Source organism: Bos indicus, chromosome 5 (assembly GCF_029378745.1).
Source record: "Bos indicus isolate NIAB-ARS_2022 breed Sahiwal x Tharparkar chromosome 5, NIAB-ARS_B.indTharparkar_mat_pri_1.0, whole genome shotgun sequence".
Taxonomy (NCBI): domain Eukaryota; kingdom Metazoa; phylum Chordata; class Mammalia; order Artiodactyla; family Bovidae; genus Bos; species Bos indicus.
Window position 1 is genome coordinate 106,861,677 of NC_091764.1, and position 24,103 is coordinate 106,885,779.

General features: G+C 50.6%; 1 protein-coding gene across 2 annotated transcripts in view; it reads right to left on the reverse strand.

Moving 5' to 3' along the window:
* The window catches only part of PRMT8 (protein arginine methyltransferase 8), a 70,843-nt gene that overhangs the window by 13,375 nt on the left and 33,365 nt on the right, over positions 1-24,103 (reverse strand). For both annotated transcript variants that reach the window (XM_070790286.1, XM_070790285.1), the window contains exons 3-7: positions 19,463-19,618; positions 16,861-16,924; positions 10,545-10,687; positions 9,867-9,954; positions 757-872 (exon numbers count right to left, since the gene is read on the reverse strand). In XM_070790286.1, the coding sequence (XP_070646387.1) occupies positions 757-872; positions 9,867-9,954; positions 10,545-10,687; positions 16,861-16,924; positions 19,463-19,618 (567 nt within the window). The remainder of the gene's footprint in view (positions 1-756; positions 873-9,866; positions 9,955-10,544; positions 10,688-16,860; positions 16,925-19,462; positions 19,619-24,103) is intronic.

Below are 24,103 nucleotides of genomic sequence, written 5' to 3' on the forward strand. Positions count from 1 at the left end.
GTAGGAGACACAAGAGATGCCGGTTCGATCCCTGGGTCTGGAAGATCCCTTGGAGGAGGAAATGGCAACCCACTCCAGCGTTCTTGCCTGGAGAATCCCATGGACTGGGGAGCCTGACGGGCTACAGTCTATGGGGTCTGAGTGTACACGCACACAGCACAGTTGGCGAGTTTGGATATTTAGTAATAGGAATGCCCTGGGGGAGGACCCTGGTGAGCAGTTCTCCATCTGCACTGAAGACGGAAAGCCATGGAGGACAAGATGTGGAGCCGTGTACAAACCAGGGAGCCCAGGATGCGGTGAGTCCCACCCGGCCACGTCACAGGTACGCTTGGAAGCGGGGGAGTGTGACGCTGACTGCATAGCCGATTGAGGTTTGGGATTTCTTCCCTAAAGCCGCCGTCCTGCTCCGAATAGGGGGGCTTCCCCCGACCTGAGCCTCCAGGACTTCTGTCTCTGATGCTCCCATTCCCCCGACACACACCCCCGCTCACATCACCAGGAGACACGCACTGACCACCCCCCAGCTGTGCCACCATGGAGTCCACTGGCCCTCTTTCGACAGCTCTGCTCAGGGCCAGTGCCTGCTCTCATTGGTCACCCTGGGCTGCCAGAGGCTCCGGCCAGCCGAGGTGGCCTTGCCTCACAGCCTAGGGCCCTGCAGGAGCCTGCGTAGCTTTGACCCCAGGCCTGAGCATCCACGTGGCACAGTAGGCTTCCCTCACCCCCAGGCCCATGCAGGATGCATCTGCAGACCTTTATTAAACAGGCGTTGGTCACCACTTGCTTTGGATCCACGATGTCCACCAGGGGCTCCTTCATGGCAACGTCCCGAATACAAGTCATGTCAAAGCCATAGACGTTCTCCCACCCTGTGGGGACAGAGCAAAATGTGAGGGCCAGCAGCGGGACCCCCAGAAGTCCCTGGGGCCCCCTGAGTCCTAGAGGGTGGGCGGCAGCTTGTGTTCCCTGGTCTGACAACAGGAGAGGTGCTTGCCTGGGGGAGAGTTTCACAAGGTGCCAAACGGTCCTTCACACCATCTAATGTGCACAGGTCCCGATTCAGGGTTAGGAAAAGTGAAGCTCAGAGAGGGTAAGAAACTTCACCGAAGTCACACAGCTAGACTCCTGTCAGGCCAGGACTAGAACCCAGATTCCTGACTCTTCTGTATCTGCTCTCCTCCCTTCTCTCTGAGCCTCAGCGTCTCCTAAGAACTCTCTCCTCCACCGTCCCCATTTCTACCCCACTGCCTCGGCTCCATCCTGCCCCACAGCTATAAAGCCATCTCCCTCCTACCTCCCATCCCCACCTACTGAAGCTCTCATGAAGCAGAAAGAAACATGGGATTTCCTGGTTCATGAAACAGGCTGCCATTGGAATCCCAGTGCCGTCTTTTACTAGCCAGCTGCTGCTGCTGCTGCTAAGTCACTTCAGTCGTGTCCGACTCTGTGCGACCCCATAGATGGCAGCCCACCAAGCACCCCCGTCCCTGGGATTCTCCAGGCAAGAACACTGGAGTGGGTTGTCATTGCCATTTCCTTCTCCATGCCCTCATGCAAATCTCCTAGCCTCTCTGATCATCCACTTTCTCAACTGCAAAATGTGAGGTGGGGATCCGGGGTGTCCAGCAGAGGCCTTGCTTTTTTCACACACCACAATGTCCTCATTAGGACCCATCCCGTGAGACATATCCCCCAGGTGGGGCACAGAGCAGCCCAGCAGTGCCCCTTTGCCCCCAGGGGCTGCTCATAAGATGCATTAATCAGGGATTCAGGGTGCAGGGTTGGAAGTCAATGAATGCAAGTCTGATGGTCCAAGTGTTGGTCGCTCAGTCATATCAGACTCTTTGCAATCCCATGGACTATAGCCCACCAGGCTCCTCTGTCCATGGGATTCTCTAGGCAAGAATACTGGAGTGGGTAGCCATGCCCTTCTCCAGGGGTTCTTCCCGACCCAGGGACCGAACCTGGGTCTTATGCATTGCAGGCAGGCTCTCTACCATCTGAGCCACCAAGAAGTCCATGATGGTGCCAGATCACTGGTAAATGACGATCATCACTGGTACCACTGCTTGATCACCCAGCCCTGGCCGGACCCATCACTGACTCTCCCCAGCAACCGCATGAGGATACCTCCATACAGCAGATGAGAAAATGGGGCTGGCAGCAGCTGGCGCTCGGCTTAAATGCATGTGGGATACTGGGCTAGTATCCCACAGCAGGGAAATCATGGCGCTGAGGGACAAACCCTGTGTCCTAACCCTTTGGCTGCACCAACACAGTCGTGAAAGCAAGCAGGAATGCCATTTGCTTGCCCCACAGTGCAGAGCCGTCCCCAGTCTTTTTGGCACTGGGGACCAGTTTTGTAGCTCAGCTGGTAAAGAATACACCTGCAGTGCGGGAGACCTGGGTTCGATCCCTGGGTTGGGAAGATCCCATGGAGAAAGGAACGGCTACCCACTCCAGTAATTCTGGCCTGGAGAATACCATGGACTGTGTAGTCCATGAGGTTGCAAAGAATCAGACATGACTGAGTGACTCTTACTTTCACCGGTTTCATGTAAGACAATCTTTCCCCGGACAAGGTTGGGGGAGGTGGTTTCAGGATGATTCAAGTGCATTACATGTGTTGGGTGCTTCATTTTTGCTATTTTACGTGAGCCCCACCTCAGATCATCAGCATTAGATCTGGAGGTTGAGGATCCCTTAGCCGAGTCTAGTTACTGGGTGGCTGAATCTCACTTGTTCGTTTACTCAGAGGAGTTTAGAAATACATTGAACTAGACTTGCTTTTGGAGAAGGCAATGGCACCCCACTCCAGTACTCTTGCTTAGAAAATCCCATGGACGGAGGAGCCTGGTGGGCTGCAGTCCATGGGGTCACTAAGAGTCAGACACGACTGAGCGACTTCACTTTCACTTTTCACTTTCATGCATTGGGGAAGGAAATGGCAACCCACTCCAGTGTTCTTGCCTGGAGAATCCCAGGGACGGGGAGCCTTGTGGGCTGCCGTCTATGGGGTTGCACAGAGTCGGACACAACTGAAGCAACTTAGCCGTAGCAGCAGACTTGCTTTTCTCTTAAATCTTACAGGATTAAATTATTTTTAAATGTTCACCAAACAAATGGAACCATAGGAAACTTATGTCCCTCTGTGTCTTTAGGAGATGGGGGTGAAATGAGGGAGGCGTGAACGGCCAGGGAATGCTGTGTTCCTTTTACTCAGGATCTTTTCAAGGGCACACAAAGACTTTCCTCGGAAAGAAGAGGCTGAGAAAATAATCATCTCCCAGAGGGCAAGCACTTGTGCAATTTTGGCTTGAGGATTAGATGCCAGTCAGCTCCCATTCTATAGCCGAGGCTGGAGCCAAACTCCCAACTTAACCTATCTATCTACATTTGGGGCTTCCCTGTTGGCTCAGATAGTAAAGAATCTGCCTGAAATGTGAGAGATCTGGATTCGATTCTGGGTCAGGAAGATCCCCCAGAGAAGGGAATGGCAACCCACTCCAGTATTCTTGCCTGGAGAATCCCATGGACAGAGGACCCTGGTGGGCTAGAGTTGATGGGTTACAAAGAGTCAGACACAATTGAGCAACTAACACTCAACGTTTGGGGAAGTGTGTCGACAGCTCCAGAGAAGATCCCCTGCTAGAATCTGGAAAGAGTTGTCCATGCTTACCCAGGTAAAACATGCACACCCACACACACGTTTTTTAAAACCCTTTCTCAAGACACCTACCGCTACACATCTGCTCTTACCCTCCGCCCTGCTTTAAGTTAAGACTCTGTGAAAGTGTATCTGAGAGTCCATGTGAAATGGTTAAAATCCTGGGTTTGGGCTTCAAATCTTGGCTCTGTTTATTTGCTGTGCAAATTTAGGCAAGAGTTTAACCTCTTGAAGAGCTGGTTTCTTCTTTAAAATAGAGACGATGAACTTACAGTTACCAGGGGATGCGGTGGTGCGGGGGGAGGATTGGGAGAAGGGATAATTAAGGGATTTGGGGATGGACATAGATCAGATCAGATCAGATCAGTCGCTCAGTCGTGTCCGACTCTTTGAGACCCCATGAATCGCAGCACACCAGGCCTCCCTGTCCATCACCAACTCCCGGAGTTCACTGAGACTCACGTCCATCGAGTCAGTGATGCCATCCAGCCATCTCATCCTCTGTCGTCCCCTTCTCCTCCTGCCCCCAATCCCTCCCAGCATCAGAGTCTTTTCCAATGAGTGCATTGCTATATTTAGAATGGATCACCAGTACAGCACAGGAAACACTGTTCAATGATATGCGGCGGCCTGGATGGGAAGGGGGTTTGGGGGAAATGGATACATGTATATGTACGGCTGAGTGCCCCTACTGCGCACCTGGAGCCATCGCCCCATTGTTATCTCCAATATAAAATAACAAGTTTTTAAAAATGGAGATGATGATGATGATAGTTGCTCTTTAGGGTTGTTATGAGGATCAAATGTGATGATATATATAAGGTTCACAACAGGGTCTGGCACAGAGAAAGCCCTTGAGATGTGATAGTTACTGTAGTTACATGGTTGAGCTCTGGCTTTGCCATCAACCAAGCTTGTGACCCTGGCAGCTTGGCCCCCTTCTTTCTGAATTGTTTGTAAAGTGAGGGGTTTGGTCCACTGGTTCTGTGTTCCAGAATCATCTGAGACACTTCTTAGAATACAGATTCCTGGACCATAACCAGACCTACTGAATCAGAATCTTCAGATTTGGGCCCCAGGGAGATGGGATTTCCAAGTCAACATAGGCAGTTCCAACCAGTTGGTAATCCTTGGGCTCCACGATCTATGAAGTCCCTTGCAGTCCAATTTTCAAATGGACTTAAAGCTTCAAATGGCCACTGTGACATCTCCAACCACTCCCACCTGTGGAACCCCTCTCCTCTGTATCCTCAGCACCTGCAACAGAGCATCTGGCACAGTACAGGTCCACCGATAATGTTGGGTTTTTTTTAAATGAATGAATTAAATTTAATGAATTTATTCCCAAACATTCAATGCCTGCACTGCTTCACAACACCTGGTTAATTTATGTCTGATCTTCCCGGCCAGATGGCCCTACCTCCAGTTATTCAGTGAGAGATTATCTAGGACATAAGGGTTTTTTCCTCTCCTTCCCACTGACCATGCGTTTCCCACTAGCTTCTCTACCATGCGTGCAGCAGGCATGGGTGAGGATGCACATCAAGCATATTAATTTTTTGTTGCAATTGTCTTATCTAGTAAATGAGTGAATATGGAGTGAGGGTCATCAACCACCAGGAAAGGGTTAGCTAACTTTCTAGGGATTCAAAAATAATAACAAAAGACCTGTGAAATTTAGTTTATGGATCGAAACAAACTCTTGAAAAGGACCACACCATGGTGCTCTGAATGTAACTGAAACAGCAACCAAGTCCAGACCTACCAGCTAGTCCAGACTAGGTGGACTAGAATCCCCACTTGAATGGGCTGGTAGAGGAAGAGGCATGCTCTTCTCTGGGCATAAATTATTTATCTGTCTCTACTGTCCAGCACTACTCACAATGTCCAGCATTAATCAAAAATTACAAGACACATGGAAAAGGAAGAAAAATATGACCCATTACCAAAAGGAAAAATAGTCAATAGAACCAGACTCAGAGCTCAGGTATTGGGAAAATGTAACAAGGAGGTTCAAATACTTTAATAAATATTTTAAAGAATCTAATGCAGAAAAAACATGCATGAACAGATGCAGAATTTTATCAGTGAGATGGAAATGCTGGAAATGAAAAAGATCACAATATCAAAGATGTAGAACTCTTCCAATGAGCTTACGCACAGAATGGATATATATTAGAGGAAATACTAACCTGAAAACAAAGACAGGAATATGAAGTACTGGAAAACAAGCTCAGTGGAGAGATTGGTAGCTACATCCCCCATCCCTGTCCTGGCCCCGGTAATTTGAGTTTCTCTGCTAGAGAAACTAGTGGGGGTGCCTCGGGGAAAAACAGAGCAGGTGGCACCAGGCACCACTGACAACTTCCTCCAGATAGAAAGGAAGGTGTGTATAATAGTTTAATATATTTTAGGCTCTCAGATCAAAGTCAACTCCTTGTGTAAAATAGGCTAGAGCCAGGCAATAGAGCTCTGGATGTCAGGGTGGTGGAGAAACTCATGGAGAGCACCTGAACCCTCCAAGAGGTCCTGCCCGCCAAGCCTCCAGCTACAGGCACCACCATCTCTATGCAAGAGGTCCCTTGTCATCTTCTCATCAGCCAGGAAGCCAGTGCCCATCCTCTGACCCTCAGCATGTTTTAGAGTCAACTACTGGGTAAGAAAATCACATGGAATATCTACCCAATTTCCTTCCAATTTTGAGATTCTAGAAATCTTCAGAGTTAAAAAAAAAATTAATGATTGCACCTCTGTCTGGGAACCCTCACTGGATCACTGGTAAAGAATCTTCCTGCAATACAGGAGACCCTGGTTCAATCCCTGGGTCGGGAAGACCCCCTGGAGGAGGAAATGGCAACCCATTCCAGTATTCTTGCTGGGAAATCCCAAGGACAGAGGAGCCTGGTGGGCTACAGTCCATGGGGTCACAAGAGTCGAACATGACTTAGCGACTAAATCACTGCCAACCACATATTGGCACTTGCCATGGGTGCTTGCCATCTACCTCTACAAGGATTAAATCACGTGCTGCTGCGGCGGCTGCCCTCCAACACCCCCTGAAGAAGTCCAGAGTGGAGAGCAGAAACGAGGCACTCTGTGCTCCAGAAAGCTAGCAGGACAGGTCTTCAGATAGATGTTCTCAGGAGTTGATTTTATGAGCCCAATTCTAGTACCTCCTTATATGTAGAAAAACACTAACGTCCTTCATTGTGACGACCGTTTCTCGTGACTAGCAGAAGCTTCACAAGACCAGCAGAAACTTTCTAAAAAAATAAACGTGCCTGACCACATGTACTTCCTCTTTACCAAAATCACATATATACTGTTCTTCCCCCGACGTCTTTGGAGCAGTTTCTCAGAGCCGCCAGAGGTGCTGTCTCCCAGGCTGCAGCCCTCATATTGGCCCAAATAAAACTTGACTCATAGCTCTCACCTTATGCCTTTGTTTTAAGTCGACAGCACCGCTGCTGCTGCTCTCACCACCACCACTTTGTACATTCCTTTGCTGGCTTACTTCTATTCCTTCATTCATTTTCTCGTTCATTCACTCAACAAACTGTGCGTTGTGAGCCTGGTACACGCCAGTGATCTCTGTGTATGTGTGTGTGTGTGTGTGTGTGTGTGTGTGTGTGTGTGAGCAAACTGAGGGCAACTGCTGAGTTCACTCATGTTTTTGTGTTCCCATGTTGCGTGTGGTGGAGAAAAGAGGGGAGGAGAAGGGCAAGGAGGGAGCGGGGAGGGGACAAACTATTTTCCCAACAATTTTCTTTCTGAAAGGGATTTGGGCACAACTCCTTCTCCTGCCCTATTTAAGATTTTTCTTTTTTAGCCGGTTCTTGAGCCATCAGAAATTTGCTTACAATTGTTCCCTTAGCAACCAGCAACCTTTATGCTTTCACTTTGGATTTAGAACTCTGAGTAACCAAAATCTCTGTTTATTTAAAACAGATTTCTAAATGCGCTTGCTTCCTTTCCTAAAAACAGAAACAGGTCATTTTCAAAAAGACATGTTTAAATAGAAAACTTGGAAACTATGTTAAATAAAATGTAAAGGTGCATTTGATTTTGAGTTTGCGGGGGAATGCTGTTGACAGACTGGAGAGATTCCACGAGAGAAGAAACGGGGCTACCTTTCAGTTTTGTTTTTTTTTTTCTTTTTCAGATGGTATGAAAATTGCAATAAGCAGGAGGAGACTCAATCCCATGGTCTCCGAGGGTCCTGGGCTGGCACCTGAGTAGGAGCCAGTGCACCAGGGCCTGTCAGGGCTGATCCAGTCCTCATGGCAAGGTGCATGAGGTCAAGGTCCCGACCAGGATCCAGACAAGGAGGAGGGTGAGATCTGTTTGCGTTTAAACTACGAGGAAGTTCCTTAAAGCGCCTAGCCGAGGGTCGGAGTTCAATCAGTTTAGAGCATGTGAGAACAAAGAATGTGCCTGTAGGTTCTCCTCCAAACACAATTTATACTGTTACAGCAAAAACTCCAAAGGCAGCATAACCACACAGCTCCAGGGCAAAATATGTCCTATTTATTCATGCATTTGATCAACATTTGCCTTTCAGCTGTTTCTGAAACCTATCACGAGAGCGCATCTGGCCTAGATTCTGAGCCTCTGGAGGCCAGCGAGCTCGGCAGTCAGGCTCAGGGCCAGGGCCACAGGCAGGAAGGAGCTTAATGACACAATTGGGGACCAGATCCAGGCTGCCACGTGCGGCATCAACAACTGTCACGCCCCTTATATACATTGTCTCACTTCATCCTCCTGACATGTCTATAGGCTGGGGGAGTTTTATCTCAGACCGAGGCTCAGAGATGTTAGGTGACTCGTTCACGGTCACCCAGAGGATGCAAAGCCAGAACTGGCCACCTTCAAAGCTTTATCATCTAACCTCCTACCTCTCATTGTTCGTTGAACGTTAGAAATGACGCCAGATGGGCGGGAGGGCTCAGACAAATGTCCCATTTCTGTCTTGTCCTGACCTGGCTCTCAACATGCTCTGAGTTTATATTTCCAGAAAGGTGAGGATGCAGGTGGACGCATGTACTCCGAGGCACAGCCCAGCAGCACAGACAACGACCAGACTTTGTTGGACTCTGGAGTCCTAGCCTCTGGGGGCCGGAAGCCAGTCTGTTCGATCTGGGAACCTCTCTGTCACAGGGAGTCTAGACGAGGGGTGTTTAGCATTGCGCTGGCAGGAACCCAAATCTGCGGAGACTGTTGGACTGTTTGGAGTTTCTGCTCACGCTTGGGGTTGTGCTCACTTGTATGTGTGCGGGGGTTGCGGGGAGGGCTGGATCGTGTGCATACTCACTTGTGTGTGTGGAGGTGGGGAGGTGGTCTTCGCACTTTGTCGCTTTAGTTAGTTCTGGCTAAGGACACAAGTCTGTCTCTAAACCTTGTGTGTGTGTTCAGATGCTAAGTCATGTCTGACTCTTTGTGACCACTTGGACTGCAGCACGCCAGGCTTCCCTGTCCTTCTAAACCTTATGGAAGCATAATCCGTTTAAACACATGGAGGACCAGGCTTGTATCCCTTGAGAATGGTCACTCTTTAAATGAAATAGAATCAAACAACTCTTTGGGGATCAGATAAAATGTTGGAGAGTTATGCGGGGGTGGGGGACATTTTTTCTAAGAGAGCACCTTTTCAACTGATTAAGCACAAAGAGCACAGATTCGGATGAGCCCCTACCCCCAGCCCAGCGCTCCCCCACCCCCATGCTCAGCCTTCATCTCCCTCTGTATCTTACTTATATGAAGGAGAACCAATGCTATGCTGACAGATTTCAGGCATACAAAGGCAGAGTTCAAACAACTGGCCTGGCTGGAGACCCTCCCTGTCCTTATGTGGATGTTAGGGAGAAATGACCTTTAGTAGATTTCAGCCACCTGCCGGCTCTGCAAAAAAACCTCAGCTTCTGCTGCTTCATTCACTTTCCATCCACACGGCATTCATTCTCTCCCCACTTTACCTCCCACCAGCCACATTCTTATTTCCTCTCTGTAGAAACCCCACCCTTGGGACCAGAGGAAAACATCCAGAGAGAAGAATCCAGAAAAGGTCACAGGTATAAACTCCTCAGAGGCACAGCAGCTGTGTCCGCGAGACTGACCACTCACGCCCAGCCCTCTGAAGTGCTTCCCGCCCCCGCAAAGCCCCCCTAAAAGCCCAGCAGAGAATGAAAGGGTGACTTACAGTGGATTTTGAAGTCCTTGTACTGTCTGTCCTCAATTGCTACCACGTACAAAGCCGCCCGGTCTGGAAACATAAGCCCTCCAGGTTTCTGTTGATGAATTGTGGGGAAATGGGTCTCGTAATCTATTCACCTGACAAAGACATACATTTTTGAACTGCACATAGAGTCACCAGACAGGCACCCCCTCGCCAGCATTCCTCATGCAGCAGACTGTCACCTCGGCCGGGGGGAGGGCTGGGTGGGGAGGCTCAGTGTCGATTTTGGTACCAGGAAAAACCCAAGGGGCCGAAGTGGGGTCCATAGGATAAATGTGGATGGGCAGAGATGTGTCCAGTGAGGGTGGTGGAAGATGTTTTGACTTCTCATTCTGGAGAAGCTAAGGTCAAAAGCACACTGGCTTACTGACAGCCGTGCAAACCCTTAGTACTTGCTGACCAGCATAGACTTTGGACAGCAAACAGTGGGTCTCTATTATAGCAAAAGAGGCCAAGGTTAGACCTACGAATGCTCATTCTGTCCCCCAGAAGCAGATCTAGTTTAAAGAGAGGGGTTTGGGAGCGGTGACCCTGTAGCCCAGGTCCTCTCTGAAGTCCTCGCAGTCTCCCTCGGCTACAGGCGGGGGCTGAACAGCCAGGCAGCCGACGGGGCAACCAGAGGACGGCATGCAGCAGGCTCACCAGCCACTTGTCCCTGGCGAAGATGACGGTGGCGAGCATCGACTCGTAGAACAGGCAGTAGCCCATCCACTCGCTTATGATAATGTCCACCTTCTCCACGGGCAGCTCCACCTCCTCCACCTTCCCCTTGAATATGGTGATGACTGCAAAATAAGAACCCCACGGCCGCACTTTGCAGGGACCCAGGCTGGGAAGCACCCCACATCAGGACGTGATCAATCTACAGGGGTCATCGCGGTTCTGATTCTTCTCTCCCTTCACCATGCCAGTTTATACTGAGGACTGAAGACTCCTTGTGTGATTCCTCCTGAAGTGTGTTGGGCAGTTAAGATCAAACCAGTCCATCCTAAAGGAAATCAACCCTGAAAAGTCATTGGAAGGACTGATGCTGAAGCTGAAGCTTCAATACTTTGGCCACCTGATATGAAGAGGCAACTCATTGGAAAAGACCCCAGTACTGGGAAAGATTGAGGGAAGGAGGAGGAGGGGGCAACAGAGGTTGAGATGGTTGGATGGCATCACTGACTCAATGGACATGGGTTTCATCAAGCTCCTGGAGATGGTGAAGGACAGGGAAGCGTGGCATGCAGCAGTCCATGGGGTCACAAAGACACAACTGAGCAACTGAACGACGACTAAGGGCCCATGCTGTGCTAAGCCCAGGATGGACACTATGTCCCAACAAGCCCTTGAAGCAGACACAGCATTCTTATTCTCATTTTTAAGGAAAGTGAGGCTTAGAGGGGTTCAATGGTCACCATGGAAACAGAGCCCATACCCTTACCAGGGCCCCCATCCCCCATGTCAGGCTACCATGACAACTCAAACCCACAGGGGGCTGAGAGACTGCCGCCACTGCATCTGTTCACAGCCCAGGCTCAGCCCCAAGGATGCCTAGCTAGTGTTGGAGAGGAGAGGACTTGGTGTTTTGATAAGAAAGAATGGGCTTTGCACTCAAGAAAACTGGCTTAAAGTGCTGGGTCTTCTCATGATTAGCTGTACGACTTTCTGCAAGTTACTTGACTGAACTCCAGTTATCCAGAGAACAATCAGGAGAAGTGACATCTACTTGACGAGAGGCTGTACTGATGAAATGAAATGACAGGTGAAGGGCAAGCTCGCAATCGGGGCTCTAGAGAAGGCAAACACTGACATTGTTTCCTTGGTGACCGGATGACTGAGACGTAAGGTGGATAGAATTTAGGCAAAGCCCCTGCTGTAAACATCCTCTGCCCCTGAGTCCCTTCCCAGACCTGCCCCTCCCTCTACGGCAGAAGAAACTTCTCAGTTGAGTTTTTGATCATTCAAGACAGATGTACACCTCATTTGGGGGCTTGTTTTGCATTCATTGCTGTAAAGATCCCAGCAAAAGCTCTCCTAGGTGCTGCTGTGCAATGGACAGTGGGCTGGTTCCATCAGAACTTTCCTCTAGAAGGAAACTCATCCTTCACCATCCTCTGAAAGACCACCCGGTGCCTGAGCTTTTCTGGGGAAACTAAACAGTGACCTGTGTGTGTTCAGTCGTGTTCAGACTCTGCAACCCCCTGGACTGTGGCCCACCAGGCTAATCTGTCCCTGGGATTCCCCAGGCAAGAATATTGGAGCAGGTTGCCATTTCCTTCTTGAGGGCATCTTCTTGGCTCAGGGATCGAACCTGCATCTTCTGCATTGGCAGGCAGATTCTTTACCACTCTGCCACCAGGAATTCCCCCAGAATATCAAAAGAGGGTGCCAGAATCTAGGCCTGAGCCTGGATGGGAGGGGAGTTTGGGGGAGAACATATATGTACAGCTGAGTCGCTCTGCTGAAACCATCACAACATTGTCAATTTGATTCCCTGGTGGCTCAGTTGGTTAAAAACGTGCCTGGAATGCGGGAGACCCAGGTTCGATGCCTGGGTTGGGAAAATCCCCTGGAGAAGGAAATGGCAATCCACTCCAGTATTCGTGCCTGGAGAATCCCATGGACAGAGGAGCCTGGTGGGCTACAGTCCATGGGGTTGCAGAGTCAGACACAACTGAGCGACGAACACTTTCACTCTCAATATAAAATAAGGCTTCCCAGATGGCAGAGTCATAAAGAATCTGCCTGCCAATGCAGAAGTCATGGGTTCGATCCCTGAGCTAGGAAGATCCCCTGGAGAAGGAAATGGCAACCCACTCCAGTATTCTTGCCTGGAGAATTCACGGACTGAGGAGCCTGGCGAGCTACAGTCCACGGGGTCGCAAAGTCAGACACAACTGAGCACAAACACACTGATACAAATCAAAAGTTGAAGAAAAGTCCAGGCCTGCTGTTCAACCTGGTAAAAGCCACTTGAGACCCCCGTCCTGCATCTGCGCACGGACAGGATCACGACCTGATTACCCACCACTGCCTGTGGTGTAGACACGCCCACCCTTGCCCTGCTCTGGCTCAGCCGTGATGTCACGGGCAGCAGGGCTGGGAGAGAAGCGCTTGTCCACGGTATGAGCAGAGTCAGACACGCCTGGGCGGCCACCCCATCCAAAGCGGACCCCAGCTTTCTCAACTGCTCCATCCTGTCCTCCAGAGCACAGTCACCATTTGCGATTCTATTGGGATGCTGTGTGTCCACTTGCTTTGGAGTCTGTGCCCTCCCTGAGACTGTAAGCATCATGAGAGCACAGACCTCATCTGTGCTCTTCTCCCCAGCTCCCCTGCATCTGGCCTGGGGCCTGGACTGTGGGTGACATCCCTCCCCCAGGGGTGGGTGCACGAACCCAGTCCTGGGATTATTCATGGGCTGCCTCTGAGGGAAGCAGCCATTGCCAAGAGCCACTACAGGTTCATTAACAGCGATTATATCTGATTAAACTCATCCCTTCTTTGGACCAGCCTATTAGTCAAGTTAATGAATGAAATAATCATAACAATAGCTAACATGTATTGGCTGCTAACGGCCCAGGTACACTGTTGTGCTTTACAGAGAGCTGTGCTGGGAGACACTTAACAGGGACTTCTCCAGGAAGGATACCCTGACTTGCAGCATCTGCCTGTTTCTCCACATAAATACTCCCACTGAGGCCAATTTCAAGCCACCACATGCCCTGCATCCATTCTGCAAATTCACTGAAAGTATGGTAGCTCTGTGAAACCCTCTGTGGTCTGTTCCATTGTCATTCCCATTTCCCAGAGCAGGAAACGGAGGCACAGAAGGTCAGGTGCCCAAGATCACAAGCTGATCTTTTGGAACTGAGTGTGAACCTGCCGGAGTTCTCAACCACCATGCCAGGCCCCACGTGAGGACCTGGCAAGGCACCTTCTCCACAGCCTCTCTGGAGTGGAAGCTGACCAATTATTGTGCAAATTCACAGCTGTTCCCTGACTGTATTCAAAGGTGCTGGCTCAGAGCTGAACTGGATTAGACCTGCCTCCACCCCAGCTCCTCCCTATGTAGACGGCGCCTCACAGGGAACAGTGATCCCCAAATAGCAAGGCTCTGGGGACTCCTCGGTGCGTGCTCAGTCCTGTTGGACTCTTTGCAACCCCATGGACTGTAGCTTGTCAAGCTACCCTGTCCATGGGATTTCCCAGGCAAGAATACTGGAGTGGGTTGCCATTTCCTCCCCCAAGGGATCTTCCCTACCCAGGGACTGAACCCACACCTCTTGTGTCTCCTGCATTGGCAAGCATGTTCTTTACTACTGAGCCACCAGGGAAGCCCCAGTCTCTGCCTGGGGACTCCGAGTAGATTATAGTGAAAGTGCCAAAGTGAAAGTCGCTCAGTTGTGTCTGACTCTTTGTGACCTCATGGCCTATACAGTCCATGGAATTCTCCAGGCCAGAACACTGGAGTGGGTAGCCTTTCCCTTCTCCAAAAGATCTTCCCAACCCAGGGATTGAACCCAGGTACCTGCATTGCAGGCAGATTCTTTACCAGCTGAGCCACGAGGGAAGCCCAGTAGATTGTAAGGAAGAGCCAAACCTAACAACATGAGACTTGATATGTAGATAAGGTGGGATTCTCAGTTTGGATTCAAAGTATCCACAGACTGGACAGAGGTGAGGAGTTGCTGCTAGGCAGCCACATGTGGGTAGATTGCAGATCATGGCTGATGCCAGCTGAGCGCCAGTGTGGCCTGAGGTCAGCACAGCTGCTAAGGGAGCCAGAGCGTCCTCTGCCAGGGTGAGAGGGATGCTGGCGCATGGCCAGAGGAGAACGGGGCTGAAACCAAAGCCACGGGTGAAGGAACTTGGGGTGTGTCCCTGCATCTGTGGGAGTAGGGCTGCCAGGTGAAGGGGAGCCCCCTTACTCTGTGCGGTCCCAAAGTGATGACCCAGAGCATTGTGGTCAGGCTGCAGAGAGGCAGACTCCAGCAGAAGGAAGTTCTTCAAACCATCACAGCCCCAGGTGGCTGCTGGTGGGACCCTCATCAGGGGAATCATCCCAGGACTGGATGGCCACAAGCATGGAGGGATGCTACAGGGCAGAGAATTCAAGCATCGTCTACAAAAGGCTTGGGATGCGTGACCAGGAATGAGCAAAGTGCAGAACGTAAAGCCAGAAAGATCTACAGTTAAGGCTTGCTGTACAGGCCCTTCGCGTGTATTCTCTCTAATCCCTCCGTAATCCTGTGAGTTGAGTGTGGCGGCGTCTCCTGCACCAGGAGCCAGGGCTCAGAAGGAGAGCCACCTGATGAAGCCCTTCCTGCTGCCTCTCTGTGCCTCACACTCTGCTCAGGCTTCACGGATGCTCCAGGGCAGAAGAAGAGAAAGAAAGGCCCAACTATTCCCTTTAGTTTTCTGAAAAGTCAATGGATTAGCATTTGTCTTCTAGAACTATGGGTCTCCTGGGCAGGCAAAGAGAGGAATTGGCGGCTGTCAGCCCTGATGTCCAAGATGACACCCTGATCTGAGCACGTGTGTGGGCCACGCGGGTGGCAGGAACCACGTGAAGGCCACACTCACGCCTGCAGGTGGCCGTGTGGAGGTGTGCGTCTGCCTGGGAACAAACCCATCCGGGGAGCCGTACGGAGGTGGAGAGGGAGGGAGATTGATTGATTCTGGGTAGCAGGTATTTTATGTCCTGGGTTGTTATTTATGTCTCTACACCTACGCTCCCGAGACCCACACAATTGGCTGTTGCCACGTTTCAGAAGCATTTCCATGGAAGCCAAGCTGTCCTCTTTCTAGTATACATGCCAAGGCAGAGCATGCTTTGCCTTGAAAAGACCTCCCCCCCGGGCCTGTGTGAAGAGGACAAGCATGGGCCATGGGGGTGGCCATCCACCTGGGGACAACTGTTTGTCCCTCCCAGGTCTTTGCCTCCGTAGCACAGAATCAAATGTGAGCCATCGAAATACAGAGCAGGGAATGATTCTCTTCTGGAGCCACGAGGTGGGCTGAGAAGATGCCACCAGCAGAAGACAGGCCAGATAGGGTCTGAGGCCACGTGATGAGCAAGGGGTCACCCTTGGAAGGGCACGGTCAGCAGAGGCAGCCAAGCTCCGCCCACCCAAGCCTGAGCCCAGAGATCGGGGCCCATTCGGGGGCCTTCCAGCCAGGAGTGGGAACCCAGCACTGCATGGCAGGTGGGAGAGCAGGAGGTGGTGACCACACACAGGAAACTGACCCAGTGTGTGCACGCGCACTAAGTCGCTCCAGTCGTGTCTGACTCTTTGCGACTTCATGGACTGTAGCCCACCAGGCTCCTTTGTTCACGGAGATTCTCCAGGCAAGAATACTGAGTGATGGGAGATACAGGAGTTATTCCTGATTAGGGGCCCTCATGAGGGTGAGCATGTTCAAGATGAGTCCCAGAGGGAGGGGCCAAGGAGATCACAAACGCCTGGGAAAGGACTGAGGAGAGGAAGGGAAGGAAACACAGCTCCTCTTGTGCTCAGACTCTAGCTGTAAGAAGGTCCCACTCCCAGGGGCAAGCTACTTGCCAAGATAGTTCATCAGCAGCGGGGCCTGTGGGCATGAGAAGACAACGTTTCTCCAAATACAGAGCGTGGGGTCTACTGGGATGTTGCTCAGTGGACATAGGGCTGGAGGCATTGAGAGGGAACGGGAGGAGGAGGGACAGCTGGGGCCAAGCAGAGGGCTTGGAAATGAAGGCTTTAGCCTCAGGCTGGGCTCAGCGCAGGCTGAGCTGGAGCAGACATGCCCTTGGTGGCCTGGCAGGGACTGGGAAACTCTGAGCCCTGTGGGCACAGTCCTGCTAATAAGGCAGTGGCTGGCATCCACCTTTTCAAGGCCAAGTGGTCTTACATCAGTCTCTGCCACCCGAACAAGGAAGTACAAACCCCTTGCCCCCTCCCTCCACAGGAAAGCAGGCGGAGGTGAGTCTTACTGTTGTCCAAGTGGTTGGCCTTAATGATCTTCTCTGAGTAGTCAGAAATACTGGAGCATTCAATCTGGAAGGGATACAGAGCAAAGGGGCCAGGCATTAGAAGAATCACAGCATGCAATTTAGGGCCAGTAGAACAGACAGGGGTGCTGAGGCCTGGGGATGCGATGACCTGCCCAAGGCCACACGGCTACTTCGTGGCAGATGGAAGCCTAACCCGCAACCCTTCCAAAGCACAGGGCAGTGGCTCTCCCACTAAACTGGCTGCTTTTGCCCCGCAGTGGAGGGCTTGGCCTCTGAGTTGGTAGAAGTGACCAGGCCTCATTCCCCTGGCATGGCCACTGTCTTTGGGGTGGTGGGGTTGAGGAGGTGGGAAGGCAGATGAGGTGGGAAGCCAGAGCGACGATGAGCCTCCCTGCTGTCATTCTCCTTCCTTGGCCCTCCCGGGACCATCGGAAAAGGGCAGGTCAGGGACTCAGGACATCTTGAGACCCTTCCCCGCCCCATGGGCAGACCTGTGTTAACTCTAACTCCTTCTGCAATCTCCACCTTTGAAAGAATTGATTCTTCTTACTCTTGCAAGCCTTAGTCTTGCCAGGCTCTCCAAATCTCCTAAGCAAAGTGTAAGAGTGTTAGTTGCTCACTTGCATCTAACTCTTTGTGACCCCACGGACTGTAGCCTGCCAGGCTCCTCTGTCCATGGATTTTCCTAGGCAAGGATACTGGAGTGGGTTACCATTTCCTCCTCCAGGGGATCTTCCTGACCTGGGGATCAAATTCTGGTCTCCTGCATTGCAGGCGGGTTCTTTACTGTCTGAGTCACCGGGGAAGCCTCTCCTAAGCAAAGGGCTAAGATACTTGAGGAATTCGTTGACCTTGTTGGAACAGCAGGAGACCAAGCCCCAGTCTGGCCATAGAAAACCTGTTTCCTAGGTGCTGGAATCAGAGGGGCAGCTGTCAAACCTGCAGCTGAAGCCCCCTGACTTGGAAGCGAATGATGGCTGCCCTGCCTTGCTTGGCTCTGCCCTGGGCTCCTGTCTGACTCTGGAGCTGAGCTGGGACCTCAGAGAGCCCCTGAAGGGAGGACGGAGGGAGTCACAGGGGATGTACATCAAGCCCTGAGGCTCTGTGAGCACCTTGGAAGGGAATCAGTCCCTTGACCAGAAGCCCCCATCTTGAGGAAGAGGCTTCATGAAGGAAGGAAGGTTGGAAGGTGGGGAGAGGCAGTGCCGTGGAGACAGCAGGACTTGACTGTGTGCAGCCGGGCTGACTCTGCACCCTCTACATGGACCTCGGCAAGTACATCATGGCTCTGCTGGTCAAGGCTACACCAGAGGGGCCTTGAGACCACCCTGAGACCCCTTCCAACCAGGACCCGGGTATCTTTCAAGTCAGGCATGTAAAGTGAAAGTGTTAGTTGCTCAGTCGTGTCTGACTCTTTGCAACCCCATGGACTGTAGCCCGCCAGGCTCCTCTGTCCATTGAATTCTCGAGGCAAGCATACTGGAGTGGTTTGCCATTTCCTTCTCCAGGGTATCTTCCCAACCCAGGGATCCAACCCTTGTCTCCTGAATTGCAGGCAGTTTCTTTACCATCTGAGCCATTAAGGAAGGCATGGAGGGGGATGTTGTTCAGGCAGGGGGTTGTGGGGTGCAGAGGGATTTGGGGGGCTCTAGTCAACCAGGAGCCTGGCAGGGGGCGGGGTCTTGAGACAAGCTGCAGGATGATCCAGCTAATGAAGCCCCACTGAAAGCTTCCCGCCGGCCTCTGCATTGGGCCGTCCTGTGCACACGCTGTGTGTTTAACTGCAGCGTGCCTTGTGTTTTGATCATGATGAATTCCTGTTTTCCAGCCCTAGACTCACTATGTCAGCCAGCAGCTCAGAGCTCTGCTTTCTCAGTTTCTCCCCAGTTCTGGACCCTTGCAGCCCCTGTCCTGGGGCTGCGCCCAGCTGCATTGCAGGAGCTCTCCCAGTGGGTCCCCCATCACCACCTCTAGCTGGAGAGGCTGCAGGAGCCAGAAGAGCAGGATGAAATCTATCATCTTGCCTTTAAAGAACAGAGGAAGGAGACTGTCTTGTTAGTGCTGAGGGCCCCCTCCCAACTCTACCAATAAAGACTGGGCATTTGACTTGCACCAAGCACTGTGCTAAGCACTTGATTTGTGTATTAAACTCATCCCCTCCTCATAGTCACCCTGTGGGCAAGGTACTGTAGTTATGCCCACTTTACAGGTGGGGAAACCGAGGTACAGAAGAGATGTGAATAGTCCAGGTCATACCTATTGGGAGTGGAAGAGCGGAGATTCCAACCAGAGCTCACAGGTGTGGCCACCCTGCCTCTCAAGCCCACATAGGACTAAGGACTCCAAGGCAATGATGAGCCCAAAATGGTTTCAGAAAAGTCAAGTCCTCTATACATGTCAGCAGCTCCAAGGCAAGGCCAGGAGCAATGCCCAGGTGACAGGGAGCTAAGGAGCTTGCCTGCCTCCCGAGAGCCATGCCTGACTGCCTCCTGGAGGGTGTGTGTGACCCCAGCAAGGACGGGAACTGGGAAGGACCAGAAGGACCGGGAAGGGCCAGTGTCCCCGCAGAGGCCATGCTCACCCCGAACACCTTCTTGGCCCCGGCCTTGGCAGCAAACATGGAGAGGATCCCGGTGCCGCTCCCCACGTCCAGCACCACTTTGTCCTTGAACACATGTTTGTTGTGGTACATGGAGTTCCGGTAAGTGAGCGTCCGCACCTCGTCCTTCAGCATCTCCTGTGTGGAAGGAGAGGCAGAGTCAATGTGTTTAGGGCACCTGACCACACACCCACGCACCCAGGGCTGTCCCGCCAAATTCTTCTGGGACCTCAGCTCTGTCATGAGGACGAGCCACGGAAGAGCATGGCTAGGCCAGGGCCCCCCACAGAGGACACACAGTTCCCTAAAAGTCTGCCCCGGGAAGGTCACCTTGTACCATCGAAGGAGAAACTCCCATCCAGACCTGGGAAGGCTCCGATTTCTCAAAAACCAAAAAAAGGGGGCAGTATGCGCACAGCATGAGGGATTTAAGTTAGACCCGAAGCAGAACTTTCTGTTGCCGTGAGAGAACTGTCATTTCTTGCTCCTTTCCTGATTACGTGCCCTGGACTTCAACTCCACCATCAGACATGGAGGCAATGACCTTACACAACTGCCTGAGGTTCCAAGAATAGCTCCTAAGGAACAGAGCTTAAGGACGGGTTCTCTGAATAGGTTCTGAGTTTTCTGGAATTGGTTCTCTGATCTGATTAGATTTAAAGGCATTAATGAATCTGTTGCCATTGGTGAAGAGGGCTCTAGTGAAATGGCAAAAGAGTTACTCAGATTTTAGCCTTAGATATCTGTGATAAAGTTCCTACAAAAGACAGGACTCCGAGTGGCCAAGTATTTGCAACCTTAGAGCATTTTAATGGGGTGGATTGATTGGTTGGTTGGTCATTGCTAATTGTACTAGAAAACTTAAAGGAAGACAATGATGAGCTCAGGGACTTAAATTCCCAGCTCATTTAGCACCTGAAAACTTCTACGACTTCTAGGAGAAAAAAAGAAAGAAAGAAAAGAATAAAAGCAAGGCGTGAAACCCTTATTTTCTTGCAACTAATACAATTATGTAAAGTTTAAAAATATAATAAAATTAGAAAAAAAAAAAAAAAGATTTCTGAAAAGCAAAGCCAAAGTCTAATCTTGTCTGAATGACAACACAGATTGAATCCCCTATCCTTGCAGGGTCTCTTTGTTAAAGTTGAGTCATCAACTGGAAAAGAACGAGGTCCTGAGAACTGGAATGGGAACATACGGGCAGATTCGGGTGCAGCTGGGACCTCAAGTTCCTAAATTGCACGGTCTTATCTGCCAGCAAAAGCACCTCCTACCCCTGCCCAAGAAAGCTTGTTTTCCTGAAGAGTCTTACCTGTACGTGCTGTGCTATGCTAAGTCACCTCATTCGTGTCGGACTCTTTACAACCCCATGGACTGTAGCCCACAAGTCTCCTCTGTCCATGGGATTCTCCAGGCAAGAATATTGGAGTGGGTTGCCATTTCCTCCTCCAGGGGATCTTCCCGACCCGGGGGTTGAACTAGTGTTTCTTATGTCTCCTGAGTTGGCAGGTGGGTTCTTTTACCCCTAGTGCCACCTGGGATAAGGTTGGTGAGGGTGGCCCTGAGGAGTATTTGTGTTACTTTGCAAGCAACTGTACCAGCATGGGGCTTCCCAGGTGGCGCTAGAGACAAAGAACCACCCCCACCCCCACCCCCACCAATACAGAAGAGGCAAGAGACATGGGTTTAAGCCCTGGGTCAGAAAGATCCCCTGGAGGAGAGCATGGCAACCCAGTCCAGTATTCTTGCCTGGAGAATCCCATGGACCAAAGAGTCTGGCAAGCTACCATCCATGGGGTCATAAACGGTCAGACACAACTTAGTGAGTAAACAACAACAAAATAGCAAGGCAAAGAGGGACGCGGGAGGAGGTGTGATACCCACCAAAATAACTGCACGATACTTCTAACTTATACAGATGGAAATCTGGGGGATAGTTGGGGGGGTGTATAGGAAGAGTGAGAGAACAATTTGAAGGGAACACAAAGTTGGATTGAGCAGCGTCTATTGACGTGGGTCCATGAGCAAAGACTGTGGTTTCAGTGTTTTACGTCCGGGGCTTGGAGCACCTCTAATGGTTGTGGTTGGTCGAAGGACACATGGTCAAAGCTAGTTGACACTAAATGAATCGGAAATGCCAGCACATCCCTGGTAAGCAGAAAGGGAAGGTATCCAAAAAGAGTCGGGGAGATTGGAAAGTTAAAATGCACCTGTCATGTGAGACCCACACACCAATGCCAGAGAACAGACCCACCGCTGTGAGGCAGAAGTTCATGAGGGAAGCCCAGCACCCTTGACCAGCTCTGTGTGCCCTTCTCTCCAAGTTACCGTGGGATCAGCATCCAGCTGGGATCCTGGGGTAGCAGGGGCCAGTCGCCAAAGATGAGGAGGGTGTGGCCACTGTGAAGGACCGGAGAGCCAGAGCAGTGTTTGTAAGAGCTTGGCTCACCAAACCCTAGGGGGCGACCGGTTAATTAGAATACCTCTAGAAAATAAGTCCTGAGAAGCATACTAAATTCTCACTTGTTCTGTTTCAGCAGAAAAGCTATAGGTCTAGTGAACGGAAGTCTGGCTTAAATCACCAAAACAGCGTCCATGGATCCTCATGGACCATGAGGATCCAGAGTGGACCCAGAGGATCCTCATGGACCCAGAGTGACCATGGATCCTCATAGTCAGGTGAGGACTACGATTGCAGGGGCTGTCTCTGATGTGGTTTCATTGTTTGAGCAAATCAATCCAGAAGGTTACTGGCCTTTTTAAAATCAATTTTAGACATTTATCCATCCATATTTTTTCAAACATTTTTTTTTCTGTCCCATTCTTTCTCTTCTCCTCTTGAACTCCAATTACTCACGTTTTACCACTTAATTCTGTATTACAGTTCATCAAGGCTCTGTTTCACTTGTCAATTTTTTTCTCTCTGTTCTTCAATGATTTCTTTCTTTCCTGTCCTCATATTCATACATATTTTCTTCTATGTATCCTATTTGTTATTAATTCCATCCAGCAAATATTTGGTTTAGATACTGTATTTTTCAGTTGGAAGATTTCAGTTTCACCTATTACATCCATTAGCTCTCCCTAGAAATTTTTAAAAATCATTTTTATTATACTGATAGCTATTTACAAATCTTTATCTAATCAGCCCAACACCGGGGCTGCCTGTAGATCTGTTTCTATTGACTGATTTTTCTCTTGACTATGAACAAAATTCTCTTGTTTCTTCTCAAGTCTTGACACTTATCCTTTATGCCATGGCTGGTGTCTAAGGAACTATAGTAGCTGAAGTCAGTTGTTTCTCTAAGTGGGAATGGCCTTTCTTTCTAGACTGCTAAAATGGTGAATTGGTCGGTTCAGTCCAATCAGGGGTTGAGCAGGTTAGGAGTTGAGTAGGATTCGTTCAGATGGGGGAATTTAATTCATCTATCAGGGCCTTGGAATTCAACTACAGGAGCTAAAAGTATGTGTGCTTGCTTTTCAGTCCAGCCACTACTTCCTGTGCTGCCCCAAGGCTCATATCTTTGGTTATCTTAGAAGCTGGATAAGGTGACGGTTTGGTTAGGCTGAATTCACGTCTCAGTCTAAATACTTTGTAAGTGAGTTTGTGCCTCTCCTTCCAGAAGCTCTCTGGAACCAAACACTGCAAGATCACTTGACATAAAATAAAAAAACAGGGCCTCAAAACTGAGAGCCTACAAGACTGCAAGATGGCATCCCCAGAACCAGGCACGGGGCACAGGGTGTAATCTGTGCTCTATAAGGAAAGGGCCAGGGCACCTGCATGCAAGTCACAGCTCCAGTGAGCTCTCCGGCAGGCCCAGAGCATCACTTATCCTTCTGCATCTTAGTCTCATTTGAAAAATGGGATAATGAGAGCAGCTATTTCATAGGGTTGTTGTCATGACCAAATAAGTGAAGGAAGTATTACAAAAGTGCTTAGCTCTGGGTCTTTGTGAAAACGAGGACCCTTTCCATCTCTGGGAGGAGATTGTTGAGGGTGAGTAGGGAATGGAGGCAAAAATATGACAAAGATTCAGAAATCTCCCAATCATACTCATAGTTCAAACTCCTCACTGCCTCTCCCAATGGAATTAGATCGGCCCAGTGTCTCTGCAGATCCTGCTATTGCTAAAAGGGATCTCCCCAGGGTCCCCTTCAATTCATCATCTTTTGTCATTTCTTTGGCCCCCTTTTCCCTTCCATAAGGCTCCAGACCACAGGAGTTCAGTCCAAAGGCACTAGTTCTGGGGGAAGAGAAGTTGTGACATAGCAAGGCTATCTCCCTGCCTCCCCACCCCTCCCTACACGCCCTTGCTTTAATCCCTCCTGAAAGAGAACAGCCCAGAGACATCTCCAGACACTCAGACAGGAGCATGCCACTCTTCGGTGGCAGCAGTTCCCACCCCCAGCTGTGGGTGACTTTGTCTCCTGCCCACTGAACACATGGCAGGACATTGACTAATGGCTGCGAAATGCAGCCCTGAGGAATCTATTTCAAAAAGAACCTGCAGCAAGGCTGTCAAAAGAGCGCGGGCTGGGAGCGGGTGGGGCACCCAGAGCTGGGCACGGAGCTGGGAACATGGCCCGGCTGGGCTTGATTCTTCTGGCAGCTGAGGCGGG